This window comes from Schistocerca gregaria, chromosome 2, assembly GCF_023897955.1.
Source record: "Schistocerca gregaria isolate iqSchGreg1 chromosome 2, iqSchGreg1.2, whole genome shotgun sequence".
NCBI lineage: Eukaryota > Metazoa > Arthropoda > Insecta > Orthoptera > Acrididae > Schistocerca > Schistocerca gregaria.
The window spans coordinates 300,579,560-300,599,380 of NC_064921.1; the positions used below are offsets into that span (position 1 = coordinate 300,579,560).

The 19,821-nt window shown below is 38.7% G+C and overlaps 1 protein-coding gene across 6 annotated transcripts in view; it reads right to left on the reverse strand.

Annotated features, from left to right (window-relative positions):
- LOC126336915 (disks large homolog 5-like) overlaps window positions 1–19,821 on the reverse strand; it is a 185,498-nt gene that overhangs the window by 154,719 nt on the left and 10,958 nt on the right. For all 6 annotated transcript variants that reach the window (XM_050001046.1, XM_050001047.1, XM_050001050.1 and 3 more), the window contains exons 2-3: window positions 17,083–17,197; window positions 2,276–2,408 (exon numbers count right to left, since the gene is read on the reverse strand). In XM_050001046.1, the coding sequence (XP_049857003.1) occupies window positions 2,276–2,408; window positions 17,083–17,125 (176 nt within the window). In that variant the 5' untranslated portion in view covers window positions 17,126–17,197. The remainder of the gene's footprint in view (window positions 1–2,275; window positions 2,409–17,082; window positions 17,198–19,821) is intronic.

Consider the following 19,821-nt stretch of genomic DNA (forward strand, 5'->3'; position numbering starts at 1 on the left):
GGTTACAAGGATGGTTTCCGGGGGTAACAGATTGGGTAAGGATTCCAGGCGTTCGAGAAAGTGGTTGGTGTCTTTGATGAAGGATGGGAGACTGCATGTAATGGGTTGAAGGTGTTGATCTACGTAGGCAGAGATAAGTTCTGTGGGGGCTTGGTAACCAGCTACAATGGGGCGGCCGGGATGATTGGGTTTGTGAACTTTAGGTAAAAGGTAGAAGGTAGGGGTGCGGAGTGTCAGTGGGGTCAGGAGTTTAATGGAGTCAGGTGAAAGGTTTTGTAGGGATCCAGTCCTTCATACCAAGGACAAGTTTATTTAACACCAGCATCATCAAAAATTCTGATAATCAATTTTTTTACTTTGTCACAAAGACTTTGCCCTGTTCTTTCCTTGGTGCTGTTAGAACAACTTTCCAACTTTCTAGCTATTTTACTTATCCCCCCTGAGACACAAAAATCTGCAGAGATTTCTTTAAAGCATAATTTCTTTCGTATCAATGTGAGAGAGAATTTTCTCCATATGGGGAGATGTGAGCATTTTTTCTTTTAAGCCTGACAATTGCCGTGTATATTCTGTGCAATTTATACATTCGTGTTTACCTGAAATTGCTTGTTTCTGTAACTTGTCATGGTCAAAGTTACTAGGAGATGACACTTGACTACATATTAACTTTGTGTTTGACATTGACTTTAATACCATTTACTAACCCCATGAATTTTAAAAGGGAAAACTCTTAAGAAAACTCAAAATGCTATTAAACTTTTCAAATGTTTCATTAGATGGAAGATTAGCCAGTTTGTAATAGATTTCCACTTGACAGTTTAAAAACCTACATTCTACAGTTGATTTACCACTGGTTGATTAATTCAGCTCAAATTTGTTTTCAAATGTGACGATTCTTCTTTGAGAAAGAGTTATGGCATTATATTTGTAGAGATTCAAATTTTGACAGCAAAATGGCTATATGATAAAGACAAGTAGTAGGTTCATCACTGAACCTCAGGTCAGAATGATTCAACAGTTTCTTTAATTTAGGAGCGAAGTCTCCAATGTTTTGCAGCTTCTTTTATCAAATTATAAGTCAGCAAATGATATCTCCAGGAAGACACTATCTCAAACATGAAACCCATATGTAAAAAAGGGATAAATGTGATCCTTATGCATGTATTATCCTAGTACAACAATACAACACATCAAAACATGCTGCTATAACTACTGTTTTTGCCACCAGGTAGCTTTAAATGCCCAAAAGGGGCAAAATTAACTAATTTCAAAACAAAACAGCTTATGCAGGAAAATGGCTTCCCTAGAGTCTGCATTTTACTTTTAAAATGTTGAAAGGGTTTGGCAACTGTGAATAAGATCCACAAGTTGCTTATTAAAGTCAAGAAATCTAAATAAGATCTGCCAGTTGTTTGTTAACAGGAACAAACATAATGAGTATATAACAGTAAAAATGAGGATTGGAAAATTTAGTAGTCTTGAAAACATTAATTATGAACCACCCAAAACTGACCCTTTCTTTGCTCACGTGATTTGTTATCAGCATTCAAAGCAAAAATTCCTGACAACATAATCTCTCTGATTACTGGGCACATCCCTTAATTTTCAAAATTAACACTCTAGTACAAGTGCCCCAGAAATGCTGTAAATTATAGGGCATGTTAGTTTGAGGTACACATAGCAGAGACCTATTATTTTCAAAATAATTACTTTTTAATTAAAGTAGTCAGTAATTACTACAAGATGTACATAATACATAAGAACAACTAAATGATAAGGCCACATAACTTAAAAACTGAACACACATGAAGCACCAAGGAGTGCATAGACAAAATTAGCCTTTCTTATCATGCTAGGAAAAGGTCATATTACTGCCTTGAGGTGCTGATCAGGTTCAGCAAAGTAGAGTATTCAGAGCATCATGTTAGGTGAAATATAAAATCATGAATGTCAGATGATTACACCATTAATCAGACACTGCTATCATATCATAAATCACATCATCAATTAGTAAAAGTTGTGATGGGTAGTGCGTTCATTCATGCTGTAACTGCTGTCAGTGCTAATGCTATGAACAGATTCATGTCATATGATGGTCAGTCGACTAAAACTGGTTGCTTGAACAAACAATTTTATCAGCAACTCAAGGCGCAACGTGGTTTTTTTTTTTTTTAAGCTGTCATGCACCACCTCCGAAAATACACTTATCATATCACTTTTATATAAAAAAATAAAGATATACTAAAAAAAGTGAAATGTGAATATATTTTTGTACCTCCTGAGTAGCTGAAGTTCATGCATCGCTTTGTCACATTGTTGCTTAAGGCCATCATAGTCTCTTACAGAGGCAACCCCAGATGAGTTACTTCTGTCATTATTGGACACTGTATAGCTTCTGGACAGCGTTCCTGAAAATTATCCAAAAATATGTTGTTTAATGAATCAACCAGCAGCAATGTAAGTAAATGAGAGAGAGAGAGAGAGAGAGAGAGAGAGAGAGAGAGAGAGAGAGAGAGAGAGAGAAAGTGTGAGTGGGGGGGGGGGGGGGGGGAGATTATAACATAATGGAAGAAAGGGGGGAAACAAAAGTGTCTGCAAGGCAAGTTATTTGAGAAAAACTGATTATTCATAGCAGGCCAAAAATTTTAGCTAGATCCTTTTAATACCTACAGACTTGACTATAAAACAACTGGAGTTCTGTAAGGATCTCAGTTAATTTTCACATACATACATCTGCATGTGGGGGAGATTTGAATAATTTTGCAGTGTAATAGGACAGTTGTGTTTTTCTGTATAACCAATAAGATCAAACAGTTCTGCAAGGAGTGTCTCGAAACATCAACATGAGCTCACCTGGGAAAAACAGATGAGAAATTTGCCAGCTGAAATACACTTTATCTCAATGAGAATATTCTCTCATAGTGGTGTCACTACCATGATACATGTGTCCAAACAAATAGCTGACATTGACTGAGAGGCATGGTTACCAGTCCCACCGTAACTTTTCACTTAAAAGTCATTTGGCAACATAGCAGAGCCAATGTGTTTATGGTCTTCTCTTGTGTGAAGTAACTAATCTGCATGTTTTTGATCTTTTTACCTCTATTTGTTTTTTGTCTCATCATTTAAGCATGGTCTGAAAGAAGTGTGTGTTTAGTATAAACTTCTGAAATGATGTAATGAACCAGGTAATTCAAAACCAAAGTATAGGTCGTGATTCACATTCTGAAAAAGTACCACACATTGTTGAAGAGAAGTGGGAAGTTTCTAAAGACTGGTAATTCATCTTGCAATACACACTGGGCCAAAAGTCGGTACCCACTGTAACGTGGGGATCCACCATGTTGAAAGCAAAGTGAGTTGAAGTTGTCGCACGTTATTTGTAGTCTCAGAGTCACATGGGTTGTCAACATTTCCAGGTAGTTCTCTCCTGTTACTGTCATCAAACAACCAAGACCAATTTACTCCATGACATGAAATACCATTCCAAACAGCAACACCGGGTTAATTTAACTGGCACTCAGAAACAATTCTATGGTACTCTGCACACCAATATGTACAGTTGTGACTGTTGACATGACCTGATAATTTGAAAGTTGCCTCATCACTTCACACTATCTTAGGAAACAACTCATTATCACTTTCTCCTAATACATTTAACACTGTCTCGCAAAGCTGAAGGCTACAACCAGGATTGTTTTCCAATAGCTTGTGTATGAGATGAGGTATGTAATGTTTGAATTTGGCCTTATGCAAAATTCTCTGCACAGAAGTTCTAGAAATACCCTATTTGAGAGGTGTGAGTAGACTTTTTAGAGCTCTGGATAACCACTTGTAAAATCTTAAGCTTAGTTTCATGACTTATTGTTGGCCTACTTAACCAGGGGCAATTCTCTGTGGCTCCACTTTTCTGAAAACATTTCTGTAAATTGTAGTCAGTCTTCCTTGTAGGTGGAACAGTGTTGAAATTATTATTCCACTCATTTATTATTAAATTACAACCACCTTGGTAACACTTTTTTTAAGCAAAAACATTTTTCATAAGAAAATGTCTTTATAACAGATGAAAATCAACAATGTACAACGTCAAAGATGTTTGCTTTAACAACAGTGCATTCTGGTGTTTGTATCAATTATTATATGAAAAAAATATATCAGTGCACTCTGGTGCTAGTATCTATAATCATCATAAACAAACAATGTTTTCAATAGGTTGCGATGAGCAGTGCCTTTTGGCCCACTTCATATTTCTAAAATGGTTGAGTCTGCAATGTCTTGTCATCTGCTCCAGTTGAAGGGGATTGTTCAGCTATGGAGAATATTTGATCTGCAGAAAGCAGTAGACATTCAGAATCTACTGTTAAACATCTGCTAAATTTAAAATTATTTCAGAACTTCTTTATTGTGAATTTTATAACATACAAACCAGTTCTGAAAAGGGTCATATCTAGTGAAAATCACATCTGAATAACTAAAATTTAATGTTTCAGTAAACTGTTATGACTTTTAATTGATTTCAAAAATATGTCCTGAGTTGGACCCAAAGGAAAATGGTAGTACGTCTTTGGTTGGACCCAAAAAATATGGAAAGCCTACATATATTTTAAATAGCATTTGTTAATTACAGTTCTACATGAATAAGTATGATAGTAGATGAAAAATAACCTTCACTGCTATTGATTAAATCTGTATTTGGATCAAAACAGAATTAATCATGCTGCTACATACAATGTGCTCAAATTTTGCAAATCCAAAGAATGAAATTAATGATGACATACACTGTGCCTTCAATACATTTCAAAAAAATTATTTTCTAGAGCCTCCAATCACTGACCTTTGGTTTACAGTAGAATAATACTTCAGTAATCAAAAACTTTGATTAACATACATTGCAATATTTCCAACCTCGAGTAAAAATCTGTAAATGGTAGTCATTGCTGAAAATATAACTGTCTTACATACATGGGTTTATTGCATAAACCTTATAGTTCTCAGATGAGAGACATATATGACAACTGCATCGGACTGTATCTTAGTGAAGAGAAACAAGCAATTAAAATGTGACTATGCAAGCAATCAATAATCAGAATAATTTTTTCACTCTACGGCTGAGTGTTGGCTGTTATTTACTCCCTTAGAAATTAAAACCTATGCTGGTCTGGGTCAGTACATGAATCAGCATCTTTGCCCTTCATAGACATTGCTGTTATCCACTGAGCTATGTAATCATAATGCCCAACCTCAACCATAGCTTGCTTTGTCATAGGAGTAGTAGTAAAGCGAAGCATGCAGGAGAGTGTCCTCTTAAACAGAAACTGTTAGGTGGGTTGTAAGTCATGTTTGTGTCTCAAAATGTCATAGTATTGCCTGCAAAAGAAAAGATTCAGGGTTTGAATCCCTGTTAGGCAAAGAGTTTCAGCCTTTCAGGAAGTACAACAAATAAGAAATCACAATATTCATTACAAGGATGTGGTGTCCGTCTGAGATCAGTCCTGTGACCAATGTGATGGACATTACATCATACAAACGATTCAGATGGAGGGAGGACGACGACTTAGGTAGGGTCGTATGGTCTCTCTCTCTCTCTCTCTCTCTCTCTCTCTCTCTCTCTCTCTCTCTCTCTCCCCCCTCCCCCCTTTCCCTGCCCCCTCCCACACACACACACACACACACACACACACACACACACACACACACACACTGCTGTAACCCTCACTGATCTGAAGGTCAGTTTTTACAATTGTTATACTAATATATCCAAAGTATAAACCGTCATTCAATCCCCACGCACGATAGCTGATTTTAATCTCTTCATATTTATAAACATGTGGCATCATATGCAGTACCCATGAAACTAATTGAGTAAGTATACAGTCACGATTACGATTTTTCACAACACATGTGCAAAATCCAAACTTGTCAAGAGTGATAACAGGACGACTTATTTCATTGGATGAACTTGTGTAATTAATGCAAAAACACTACATGCATTCACAATTAAAGACCTTGTGAACTAGTTATATAAAAACAGTAATAAATTCCTACACATCAAATGAATGAATAAATGGCATAATATTGCAGACGGACAGAATGGCTAGCCAGTATATACCTCCAGGAAGAAAAATTCCGGTACTGCAATTGTCAAATTTAAAAGTTAAAACACTCAGTCTAGTTTTTATAACATTAGTTCCTTCCTCAGGGAGGAAACCAGGATAGATAGGGGAAAGTGCAGCATACCAGGTAAAACAAAGAAAGTCATCCACAAAGTAAATGTTGATTAAGCGTTCAGTCAACAGAACAGTATTTAAAAGGTGGAAACATGGCTTAGCTGGGTAAAAATTAAGGGAGGAAACTATCACAGGAAATCCCTTCTTCTATCTTCCAGATCATACTGTAGAGTTATACATCAGAAAACCAGGAAAAATATTTTAAGATGGTTGGGCTTCACTCATCGACTAAGTCTTAATTACTATGTTACCACATTTACCAAAAATAATTATGAATGATGGAAGGAGTCATGAAAACTGAGTTTTGAACATCATTTGTTTCATAAATGGGCCATACATACAAATTTGTGAACATCTATTAGGCAGTTTTATTATGCAAGAAATGGCAATTCCCAGTCTTTGTGACACAGAAATAAATGAGCCAGAGGAAAATCTATTCTTTTAACACGACAGTTAAAAGATCAACAGATTATTGACTGAATCCATAAATGGAGGCCATCAAATCTCACTTGACATAATACAGTTTATAATGGACATGAAGCTAGTTTCCGAAGAACTAGGGGCAAATTGAGCTAAATACAATATGCAAAGACCTTTAAATACATACGCCAATTAATTGAGCCCAACCCCTCAAACACAGAGGTATCCAAGTCAAGGATCAATGACATAGAAATGATCTACCATTTTATCAAAGTTGTTTATTAATAAAAGAAGGGAAGAATGGAGTTTAATGTCCCATCAATGATGAGGTCATTAGACTCAGAGCATGTGCTCAGATTGAGGAAGAATGCAAAAGGAAACTGGATGTGTCTTCATCAAAGAGCCCATCCCGATATTTGTTTTATAAACTACAGAAAATCTAAGTCCAGATGTCCAGATGGGGATAGGGACTGCAGTCCTCCAAAATGAAAGTCTAGTGTCTTATCACTGCAACACTCCTGCTTGATAAAGAGTCTTTTATCGCACAATATTGGTGTCCTTGTCGAGTTTGACCATTACTTAACAGCCATTTAAGCAACTACATCTACAGCTGTAGAGAAGTGCACGGCAGAGGATACGTCCCACTGCACCATTTACTGGGGTTTCTTCCCATTCCATTTATGTATGGCGCGTGGGACAAATGATTTTTTAAATGCCTTAATATATGCTGTAATTAATATAATCCTGTCCTCGCAATACCTATGTGATGGGTTCATAGGGGGTTTTAGTGCCTTCCTAGGGTTGTAACTTATAGCCAGTTCTTGGAACTTGGTAAGTAAACTTCCTCAGGGTGATTAAGGTACATCTTCAAGAGTTTGCCAGTTCAGTTTCTTCAGTACCTCTGTGACACTCTCACACAGGTCAAACAAATCTGTTACCATTCATACAGCCCTTCTCTGTATATGCTCAATATCCTCTGTTAGTCCTACATGGTGCAGGTCTCACACTCTGAATATTTATTGCAGCTTCTTTCGGACAGTAATTCATTATAGATAATGGCATCATTTGTAAAAAATCTGATGTTACTATTAATATTGTCCATGTTGTTGTTGTTGTTGTTGTCTTCAGTCCTGAGACTGGCTTGATGCAGCTCCCCATGCTACTCTATCCTACGCAAACTTCTTCATCTCCCAGTACTTACTGCAACCTACATCCTTCTGAATCTGCTTCGTGTATTCATCTCTTGGTCTCCCTCTACGATTTTTACCCTTCACGCTTCCCTCCAGTGCTAAATTTGTGATCCCTTGATGCCTCAGAACATGTTCTACCAACCAGTCCCTTCTTCTTGTCCAGTTGTGCCACAAACTCCTCTTCTCCCCAATTCTATTCAATACCTCCTCATTAGTTATGTGATCTACCCATCTAATCTTCAGCATTCTTCTGTAGCACCACATTTTGAAAGGTTCTATTCTCTTCTTGTCCAAACTATTTATAGTCCATGTTTCACTTCCATGCAACAGCCTTCCTGCAGTGTATACACCTGTCCCCGTGAGATCACCAAAGTTAAGCGCTGTTGGGCGTGGCCGACACTTCGATGGGTGACCATCCAGCCGCCATGTGCTGTTGCCATTTTTCGGGGTGCAATCAGCCTCGTGATGCCAACTGAAGAGCTACTCGACCGAACAGTAGTGACTCCGGTCAAAGAAAACCATCACAATGACCGGGAGAGCGGTGTGCTGAGCACACGCCCCTCCTATCTGCATCCTCACCCGAGGATGACCCGGCGGTCGGATGGTCCCGGTGGGCCACTTGTGGCCTGAAGACGGAGTGCTTTTCTTTCACTTCCATACATGGCTCCACTCCATACAAATACTCTCAGAAACGATTTCCTAACACATCTATACTTGATGTTGACAAATTTCTCTTCTTCAGAAACTATTTCCATGCCATTGCCAGTCTACATTTTATATCCTCTTTACTTCGACCATCATCAGTTATTTTGCTCCCCAAATAGCAAAACTCCCTCACTACTTTAAGTGTCTCATTTCCTAATCTAATTCCCTCAGCGTCACCCGACTTAATTCGACTACATTCCATTATCCTCGTTTTGCTTTTGTTGATGTTCATTTTATATCCTCCTTTCAAGACACTGTCCATTCCGTTCAAGTGCTCTTTCAAGTCCTTTGCTGTCTCCGATAGAATTACAATGTCATCAGCGATCAAAGATTTTATTTCTTCTCCATGGATTTTAGTACCTACTCCGAAATTTTCTTTTGTTTCCTTTACTGCTTGCTCAATATACAGATTGAATAACATTGGGGAGAGGCTACAATCCCGTCTCACTCCCTTCCCAACCACTGCTTCCCTTCCATGCCCCTCGACTCTTCTACCAGTTTTTCCATTTGTCTGTAAAGAATTCGTGTTAGTATTTTGCAGCTGTGACTTATTAAACTGATAGTTCACTAATTTTCTCTTCTGTCAACACCTGCTTTCTTTAGGATTGGAATTATTATATCCTTTTTGAAGACTGAAGGTATTTCGCCTGTCTCATACATCTTGCTCACCAAATGGTAGAGTTTTGTCAGGACTGGCAAGCCCAAGGACATCAGTAGTTCTAATGGAATGTTGTCTACTCCCGGGGCCTTGTTTCGACTCAGGTCTTTCAGTGCTATGTCAAACTCTTCATGCAGTATTGTATCTCCCATTTCATCTTCATCTACATCCTCTTCCGTTTCCATAATACTGTCCTGAAGTACATCGCCCTTGTATAAACCCTCTATATACTCCATCCACCTTTCTGCTTTTTTTTTTTTTTTTTTTTTTTTTTTGCTTAGAACTGGGTTTCCATCTGAGCTCTTGATATTCATACAAATGGCTCTCTTTTCTCCAAAGGTCTCTCTAATTTTCCTGTTGACAGTATCTATCTTACCCCTAGTGAGATAAACCTCTACATCCTTACATTTGTCCTCTAGCCATCCCTGCTTAGCCACTTTGCTCTTCCTGTTGATCTCATTTTTGAGAAGTTTGTATTCCTATTTGCCTGCTTCATTCACTGCATTTTTATATTTTCTCATTTCATCAATTAAATTCAATATTTCTTCTGTTACCCAAGGATTTCTACTAGACCTCGGCTTTTTACCTACTTGATCCTCTGCTGCCTTCACTACTTCATCCCTCAGAGCTACATATTCTTCTTTTACTGTATTTCTTTCCCCCATTCTTGACAATTGTTCCCTTATGCTCTCCCTGACACTCTGTACAACCTCTGGTTTAGTCAGTTTATCCAGGTCCCATCTCCTTAGATTCCCACCTTTTTGCAATTTCTTCAGTTTTAATCTACAGCTCATAACCAATAGATTGTGGTCCGAGTCCCCTGGAAATGTCTTACAATTTAAAACCTGGTTCCTAAGTCTCTGTCTTACCATTATAAAATCTATCTTATACCTTTTAGTATCTCCAGGGTTCTTCCATGTATACAACCTTCTTTTATGATTCTTGGACCAAGTGTTAGCTATGATTATGTTATGCTCTGTGCAAAATTCTACCAGACAGCTTCCTCTTTCATTTCTTATCCCCCATCCATATTCACCTACTATGTTTCCTTCTCTCCCTTTTCGTACTCTCGAATTCCAGTCACCCATGACTATTAAATTTTCGTCTCCCTTCACTACCTGAATAATTTCTTTTATCTCATCAAACATTTCTTCAATCTCTTAGCCATCTGCTGAGCTAGTTTGCATGTAAACATGTACTACTGTGGTAGGCGTTGGTTTCGTGTCTATATTTCCTTCAATAAGGCGTTCACTATGTTCTTCGTAGTAGCTTACTCGCACTCCCATTTTTTTATTCATTATTAAACCTACTCCTGCATTACCCCTGTTTGATTTTGTATTTATAACCCTGTCTTCACCTGACCAAAAGTCTTGTTCCTCCTGCCACCGAACTTCACTAATTCCCACTATATTTAACTTTAACCTATCAATTTCCCTTTTTTTAATTTTCTAATCTACCTGCCCGATTAGGGGATCTGACATTCCACGCTCCGATCCGTAGAACACCAGTTTTCTTTCTCCTGATAACAACGTCCTCTTGAGTAGTCCCCGCCTGGAGATCTGAATGGAGGACTATTTTACCTCTGTAATATTTTACCCAAGAGGAAGCCATCATCATTAAAATACAGTAAAGCTGTATGCCCTTGGGAAAAATTATGGCTGTAGTTTCCCCTTGCTTTCAGCCATTCGCAGTACCAGCACCAGCACTTCAGGAACCACATGTTTGTCTGGCCTCTTAACAGATACCCCTCCGTTGTGGTTGCACCTACGGTAAGGCCATCTGTATCGCTGAGGCACGCAAGCCTCGCCACCAATGGCAAGGTCCATGGTTCATTGGCGGCAGTGGAAGGGGGGGGAGGGGGGGGAATAGTGTCCATAAGGTCGTTAATAAACAACAAGAACAGCAAGGGTACCAACAAATTACCCTGGGCACACCAGATGTTTCTCTTACATCTGACAACAACTCTGCACCTCAGATAACATGCTGCACTTTACCTACTAACAAGTCCGCAATCCAGTCACAAATTTCACTTGATACCCCATGCAATTGTACTTTTGATAGTATGTGTACATGTGGTATTGTATCAAATACCTTTTGGAAGTCAAGAAACACTGCATCTACCGGACTGCTTTAAGCAACAGCTTTCGCTATGTCCCACGAGAGAAGAGAGAGTTGGTTTTCATGTGACAAGCGTTCACAGTATCCACGCTGGTTGGTAGTGAGGAGGTCATTCTGGTCAAGATACCTCATTATCCTTGAGCTCAGAATATGTACTACGTTTCTACAACAAATTGATGCCGATCATATTGGACAGTAGTTTTATGGATCATTTCTACTACCCTTCTTGTAGATAGGTGTGACCTTTGCTGTCTTCCAGTTACTGGCCACAGCTTTTTGTCTGAGGGATCTACGATAGTTTATAGTTAGAAGAGTGGCTAACTAAGGCACAAATTCAGTATAGAATCTGATAGGGATTCCATCAGACCCTGGAGCTCTGTTCACTTTCAGCTGTTTCTCAACATCACTGACAGTCATCTTTCCAATGGCATGAGGATTAAACTGGGGCAATTCTTCTGGGTTCTCCTTTCTAAAGGAACATTTGAAAACTGAGTTAAGAATTTCAGTTTTTGCAGAAGCTCTCCATGTAACCAAACATTTCATAATGAACAAGGAACACTAGCATAGCAAATAAAAGCCAAAGAAAGGAAAATATATGATCCAGTTATAGAAAATGCAACAAGCTGAAAAAGATGGCATCATGAAAGCCATTTCTACTTTTTAACAAAGAAACCACCACACAGAAATGGAGTAGTTTGCGACCTCACACAATGCCATCATGAAACACGACACACTAAATGAGAATCTCAATTGGCAGTAAGTGTTTCCACAAAATATCTAAGGAAAGCAGGCAAAAGTGAAACAAATCTCTCCAAATAGTGGCAGTAGGGTAATGTTCAAAGAAAAAAACATTTGAGATAGTGTGATATTTAATCTTAATTATGAACAGCCTCAGTTGCACCGTTTACCTAGAATTTACCTGGGTTTCAGTCTGGATAACCCAACGTCCTTCAGAATAACAGTATCTACTGTTTGCCCATAGTGGACATCGTCAAACTAAAACTACAAATCCATAAATTATCGTCAAACAGTAAAATTTATCTGACACTGCCTCAGCCCCACTTCGTGACCACAATTCGGTGCTGTACTAGAACTGACCATAGTGTCATGAGGCCCAACATAGGTTGATTATGCTCTAAGCTTAAGTGTGACTTGGTGAACATCGCTCTAGTCAACACACTTAAAAACTTGCTTAGAGCATAATCGACCTATGTTGGTCAACAGTTTGTGTTGACTGGAGCGATGTTCGCCAAGTCACACTTTAGGTTTAAGCATATTTCCGCTGTCATTCCCTAAGTTCAATGGCTGTGGTCTCCAGGCCCATATTATGATGGCAGTGGCCCCCACACAGTTTTTACAGTATGTGTGTGGATCACCTCCATGAGGGCAAATTGAGTACCCCACTGCCGCCACATTATCCCCTACTATGGTGTTTTCTGCAACTCATAACCATAACTTCGCCAAGAAGTTCAATCAGGCACGTGCATTAGGTTTTGAGTTGATTCTAGACCATTTCAGGTCAAATATACTAATCTTGAATAATCACCATCTAATTTGTATGGCCTGTATTGCCGGATGTTACAAAATAGATATAGACTTGTTCATAAGTTCAATCATGACCATTTGTGTGCTAAGTCAATAGCATTTTCATGTGTTGTAACCATAGCTGAGCAAGTGCTTAATAGTTACGTCATTAAAAAAATTCTAGACCAGTCGTAATAATAACGATGTTGGCTTCATATTGTCCTTCCCACTCCTTAGTTCTTTTTAGGTGACTAAACTTCATGCTTAAGCACAAAAATTTTCCTAAATAGGCCATACCTGTTAAGCACGTCATCTTCCTCATATCATGACCAATGAATACTTCATAAATGTTAAGACAGTCGATCCAAGTACGTTCTGCACAGGTTAACATATAGGCCCTTTTCCTCAGCTATACCTTTTATTTCACTTTCCTAGTAAATTCAAGGTCAGGAGTTAAGTTCACGTCTTGTACCAGCAAGTAACTATCATATAGTTTATGCGCAGGCGCAAGGTATTGTGTCCACCTAGGAAGGCCTCATGATGCTACGGTCAGTTCTAGTACAGCACTCGTGGCTGCCGCATCGCGGTCACGAAGTGGGGCCGAGGCAGTGCCAGATACGTTTTACAGTTTGACGATAATTTATGGATTGTAGTTTTAGCTTGACAATGTCAACTATGGACAAACAGTAGATACTGTTACTCTGAAGAAGGGTGGGTTATCCAACTGAAACATAGGTAAATTCTAGGTAAACGATGCAACTTGGTCTGTCCATGAACCATGGACCTTGCCGTTGGTGGGGAGGCTTGCGTGCCACAGCAATACAGATAGCTGTACCGTACGTACAACCACAACGGAGGGGTATCTGTTGAGAGGCCAGACAAACATGTGGTTCCTGAAGAGGGGCAGCAGCGTTTTCAGTAGTTGCAAGGGCAACAGTCTGGATGATTGACTGATCTGACCTTGTAACAATAACCAAAACAGCCTTGCTGTGCTGGTACTGTGAACGGCTGAAAGCAAGGGGTAACTACAGCTGTAATTTTTCCCGAGGGCATGCAGCTTTACTGTATGATTAAATGATGATGGCGTCCTCTTGGGTAAAATATTCCGGAGGTAAAATAGTCCCCCATTCGGATCTCCAGGGCGGGGATGTCGTTATCAGGAGAAAGAAAACTGGTGTTCTACAGATCGGAGCGTGGAATGTCAGATCCCTTAATCGGCAGGTAGGTTAGAAAATTTAAAAAGGGAAATGGATAGGTTAAAGTTAGATATAGTGGGAATTAGTGAAGTTCGGTGGCAGGAGGAACAAGACTTTTGGTCAGGTGACTATAGGGTTATAAACACAAAATCAAATAGTGGTAATGCAGGAGTAGGTTTAATAATGAATAGGAAAATAGGAATGCGGGTAAGCTACTACAAACAGCATAGTGAAAGCATTATTGTGGCCAAGATAGGTACGAAGCCCACACCTACTACAGTAGTACAAGTTTATATGCCAACTAGCTCTGCAGACGACGAAGAAATTGAAGAAATGTATGATGAAATAAAAGAAAATATTCAAATAGTGAAGGGAGACGAAAATTTAATAGTCATGGGTGACTAGAATTCGAGTGTAGGAAAAGTGAGAGAAGGAAACATTGTAGGTGAATATGGATTGGGACTAAGAAATGAAAGAGGAAGCCGCCTGGTAGAATTTTGCACAGAACGTAACTTAATCATAGCTAACACTTGGTTCAAGAATCATAAAAGAATGTTGTATACACGGAAGAACCCTGGAGATACTAAAAGGTATCAGATAGATTATATAATGGTAAGACAGATATTTAGGAACCACGTTTTAAATTGTAAGACATTTCCAAGGGCAGGTGTGGACTCTGACCACAATCTATTGTTTATGACCTGTAAATTAAAACTGAAGAAACAGCAAAAAGGTGGGAATTTAAGGAAATGGGACCTGGATAAACTGAAAGAACCAGAGGTTGTACAGAGTTTCAGGGAGAGCATAAGGGAACAATTGACAGGAATGGGGGAAAGAAATACAGTAGAAGAAGAATGGGTAGCTTTGAGGAATGTAATAGTGAAGGCAGCACAGGATCAAGTAGGTAAAAAGATGAGGGCTAGTAGAAATCCTTGGGTAACAGAAGAAATATTGAATTTAATTGATGAAATGAGAAAATATAAAAATGCAGTAAATGAAGCAGGCAAATAGGAATACAAACGTCTCAAAAATGAGATCGACAGGAAGTGCAAAATGGCTAAGCAGGGATGGCTAGAGGACAAATGTAAGGATGTAGAGGCTTATCTCACTAGGGGTAAGATAGATACTGCCTACAGGAAAATTAAAGAGACCTTTGGAGATAAGGGAACCACTTATATGAACATCAAGAGCTCAGATGGAAACCCAGTTCTAAGCAAAGAAGTGAAAGCAGAAAGGTGGAAGGAGTATATAGAGGGTCTATACAAGGGCGATGTACTTGAGGACAATATTATGGAACTGGAAGAGTATGTAGATGAAGACGAAATGGGAGATACGATACTGCGTGAAGTGTTTGACAGAGCACTGAAAGACCTAAGTCGAAACAAGGCCCCGGGAGTAGACAACATTCCATTAAAACTACTGAACTATTGATGGCCTTGCGAGAGCCAGTCCTGACAAAACTCTACCATCTGGTGAGCAAGATGTACGAGACAGAGGAAATTCCCGCAGACTTCAAGAAGAATATAATAATTCCAATCCCAAAGAAAGCAGGTGCTGACAGATGTGAAAATTACCCAACTATCAGTTTAATAAGTCACAGCTGCAAAATACTAACACGAATTCTTTACAGACGAATGGAGAAACTAGTAGAAGCCGACCTCGGGGAATATCAGTTTGGATTCTGTAGAAATATGGGAACACGTGAGGCAATACTGACCTTATGACTTATCTTAAAAGAAAGATTAAGTAAAGGGAAACCTATGTTTCTAGAATTTGTAGACTTAGAGAAAGCTTTTGACAAAGTTAACTGGAATACTCTCTTTCAAATTCTGAAGGTGGCAGGGGTAAAATACAGGGAGCGAAAGGCTATTTACAATTTGTACAGAAACCACATGGCAGTTATAAGAGTCGAGGGACATGAAAGGGAGACAGTGATTGGGAAGTGAGTGACACAGGGTTGTAGTCTCTCCCTGATGTTATTCAATCTGTATATTGAGCAAGCAGTAAAGGAAACAAAAGAAAAATTTGGAGTAGGTATTAAAATCCAGGGAGAAGAAACAAAATCTTTGAGGTTCACCGATGACATTGTAATTCTGTCAGAGACAGCAAAGGACTTGGAAGAGCAGTTGAATTGAATGGACAGTGTCTTGAAAGGAGGATATAAGATGAACATCAACAAAAGCAAAACGAGGATAATGGAATGTAGTTGAATTAAGTCAGGTGATGCTGAGGGAATTAGATTAGGAAATGAGGACACTTAAAGTAGTAAAGGAGTTTTGCTATTTGGGGAGCAAAATAACTGATGATGGTTGAAGTAGAGAGGATATAAAACGTAGACTGGCAATGGCAAGGAAAGCATTTCTGAAGAAGAGAAATTTGTTAACATCGAGTATAGATTTAAGTGTCAGGAAGTCATTTCTGAAAGTATTTGTATGGAGTGTAGCCATGTATGAAAGTGAAACATGGCCGATAAATAGTTTGGACAAGAAGAGAATAGAAGCTTTCGAAATGTGGTGCAACAGAAGAATGCTGAAGATTAGATGGGTAGATCACATAACTAATGAGGAAGTATTGAATAGGATTGGGGAGAAGAGAAGTTTGTTGTACAACTTGACCAGAAGAACGGATCAGTTGGTAGAACTGAGAAATCGTAGAGGGAGGCCAAGAGATGAATACACTAAGCAGATTCAGAAGGATGTATGTTGCAGTAGGTACTGAGAGATGGAGAAGCTTGCATAGGATAGAGTAGCATGGGGAGCTGCATCAAACCAGTCTCAGGACTGAAGACCACCACAACAACAACAACAACAACAACAACAACAACAGTTGCTGACAGGGCTGCGAAATTTTGAAGATATTTAAGTGTGATATTTGGCTGAGTGAAACATATAAAAGTAACACTGCTTATATTACTGTAACATACATCTCAATTCTATACAACACTACTTCATAAATACCAGAAGTCACACAGTTAAATTCAAAATGTATAGTACGGGATCATCAAGCATGAAGTAATTACAGACTTTTCTCATCATTTCACTTACCATTGCTCCCTGTACTGTCTAATGATGAGCCACCCGAAGCCATGTTTAGATCTTGCGAAATTAGTGTAACACTATCTTTCTCTCTGCCTCATTTTGTGTCCTTTATGTGTGTGACCTGAAGAAGATAAATAACAGTCCCATAGTATGAAACTGGAAACTTTGAACACAAAATAAACAAAGTATTTGATGTGTAGTGTTACAGAACAAAAAAAAAGGCTGATGACCCAAAAAAAAAAACTAAAATGGAATAGCAGGGTGATTCAAAAAGAATACCACAACTTTAAAAATGTGTATTTAATGAAAGAAACATAATATAACCTTCTGTTATACATAATTACAAAGAGTATTTAAAAAGTTTTTTTTTCACTCAAAAACAAGTTCAGAAATGTTCAATATGGCGCCCTCCAGACACTCGAGCAATATCAACCTGATACTCCAACTCGTTCCACACTCTCTGTAGCATATCAGGCGTAACAGTTTGGATAGCTGCTGTTATTTCTCGTTTCGAATCATCAATGGTGGCTGGGAGAGGTGGCCGAAACACCATATCCTTAACATACCCCCATAAGAAAAAATCGCAGAGGGTAAGATCAGGGCTTCTTGGAGGCCAGTGATGAAGTGCTCTGTCACGGGCTGCCTGGTGGCCGATCCATTGCCTCGGGTAGTTGACGTTTAGGTAGTTACGGACAGATAAGTGCCAATGTGGTGGCGCTTCATCCTGCTGAAATATGAATTGTTGTGCTTCTTGTTCGAGCTGAGGGAACAGCCAATTCTCTAACATCTCCACATACTGTAGTCCAGTTACAGTAGCACCTTCGAAGAAAAAGGGACCAAAAACTTTATTGGCTGAAATGGCACAGAAAACGTTCACCTTAGGCGAGTCACGTTCATACTGAGTTGTTTCCCGCAGATTTTCAGTGCCCCATAAAACAACTGTCGTCGATTCACTTCTGCCGTACTCAGTAACACAAAAAGCTTTCTGTTGAGCGGTTGCCATCTTAGCATCAACTGACGCTGACACCTAGTCAACAGCACCTCAAGCGAACAAATGTACAACTAAATGAAACTTTATAGTTCCCTTAATTCACTGACAGATAGTGCTTAGCTCTGCCTTTTGTCGTTGTAGAGTTTTAAATTCCTAAAGTTGTGGTATTCTTTTTGAATCACCCTGTATATAACCACAAAAAACCAACACTGTCTTTATTAGCAAGTGAATTGGTAGTAATATCAACCAATAACAAATGCCATTCAAATAACTAATAAAGCGGCATTCTTTAGCTAATGTATACTTTGACTTGAGCTACATTCCAGATGAGATCTATAACATGTAATGAATTCGTGAACGAATAAGCAGATAAGGGTGACTCATTCATTACCTGTTGATGACCAACATCTGCTATAAAGAATACACAGTTTGTACTCACAATAATGAAAACTAGTAACTATCAAACAGTATATAATATGTAATTTTTCACATAAGCAACTTGGTCCAATAAGAAATAACAATGAGATAGTACTTAGTTTCTTCATGATGGATCTTTTTGAGCTGCACGAGTGTTATTCAAGGAAGGATTATTGAGGAAGATTCAACCACCCACAATAGATTCTAAAATGCTTTTGCTTTATTCAATTACTGTTTTCAGTCAGCTTTGCCTAAGTACACTATTACATTGTACGCATATATTTATGAAATAAGTGTGATTTTTTATGATACAGGAAATCTAGCACACATATTAGTTTTTTAACGATTTAATTAAAGGCATTTGTGGTTGCCTGTGGTCTCACAGTGCAAACTGTACAAAATACTAATTACTTTTATATCACCACCAAACAACTCCAGGATGGAATGACAACAATAAGCAAAGGACCGATTGCTACTCACCACACAGAGGAAGCATTGAGTTGCAGACACGGACATTGGAATGACTGCTAACAATAACAGTAATTGCCTTTCAATTTTGACACCCTGAATCCTTCTTGACAAAGTCAAGTTTCATCTCAATTATGAAGTTATAACACATCCCATCTTATCCTACTGGCATTTCTCACAGCAGTACAAGTGCCTTTTATAATGTAGCTAATTAAATCTCCTGGAGATTAAGATGCCATCATATTACTTCTTGACTGTGAGACGGTTGCTCACTCACTGATGTCATAATGTAGGTTAGATCTAAAGTTCATGTTATAACTCTGATGAGAATTATCTTCACAAGAATCGACAGAAAATGGCACCCACAAACGTTTGGAGCTTATCTTTCGTAAGTACATTTACTCACTGCAAGCTACTTTTAGAAGAAAATAAAATAAAATACACTGTGCAGCAGTCAGTTCTCATAAGAAAGCCATTCTGATAGAGCACTTCGTGAGAAATAAATCTGGATGGGTTGTTTACCGATCTTTACTGCAGACAGATCAGTGAATCAATGTCTGCTATCTCCTACGCTCAACCTAAATGCATAAAACAACAATACTGACTAGACAACTGAGATGATACCTCATAAGCATGCAATATGATCTTGTTGACCCAAGGCTGAAAGAGCTGGAAACACTCAAGGCATATGACTAATATGAACACAGCTCTGCTCAGGTTTAGCATTGTTCACATGTTTTGCCAAACTCTTGAGGTCCTGACAGGTTAGTGCAGCATGGATTCAGTTGTCACAGGTTCTACTGATATGTGCTAGTTCCCTGACACTGGTGGCCTGCCTGAAAGAATGTTGGTTGTAGCAGGCTGTAAAA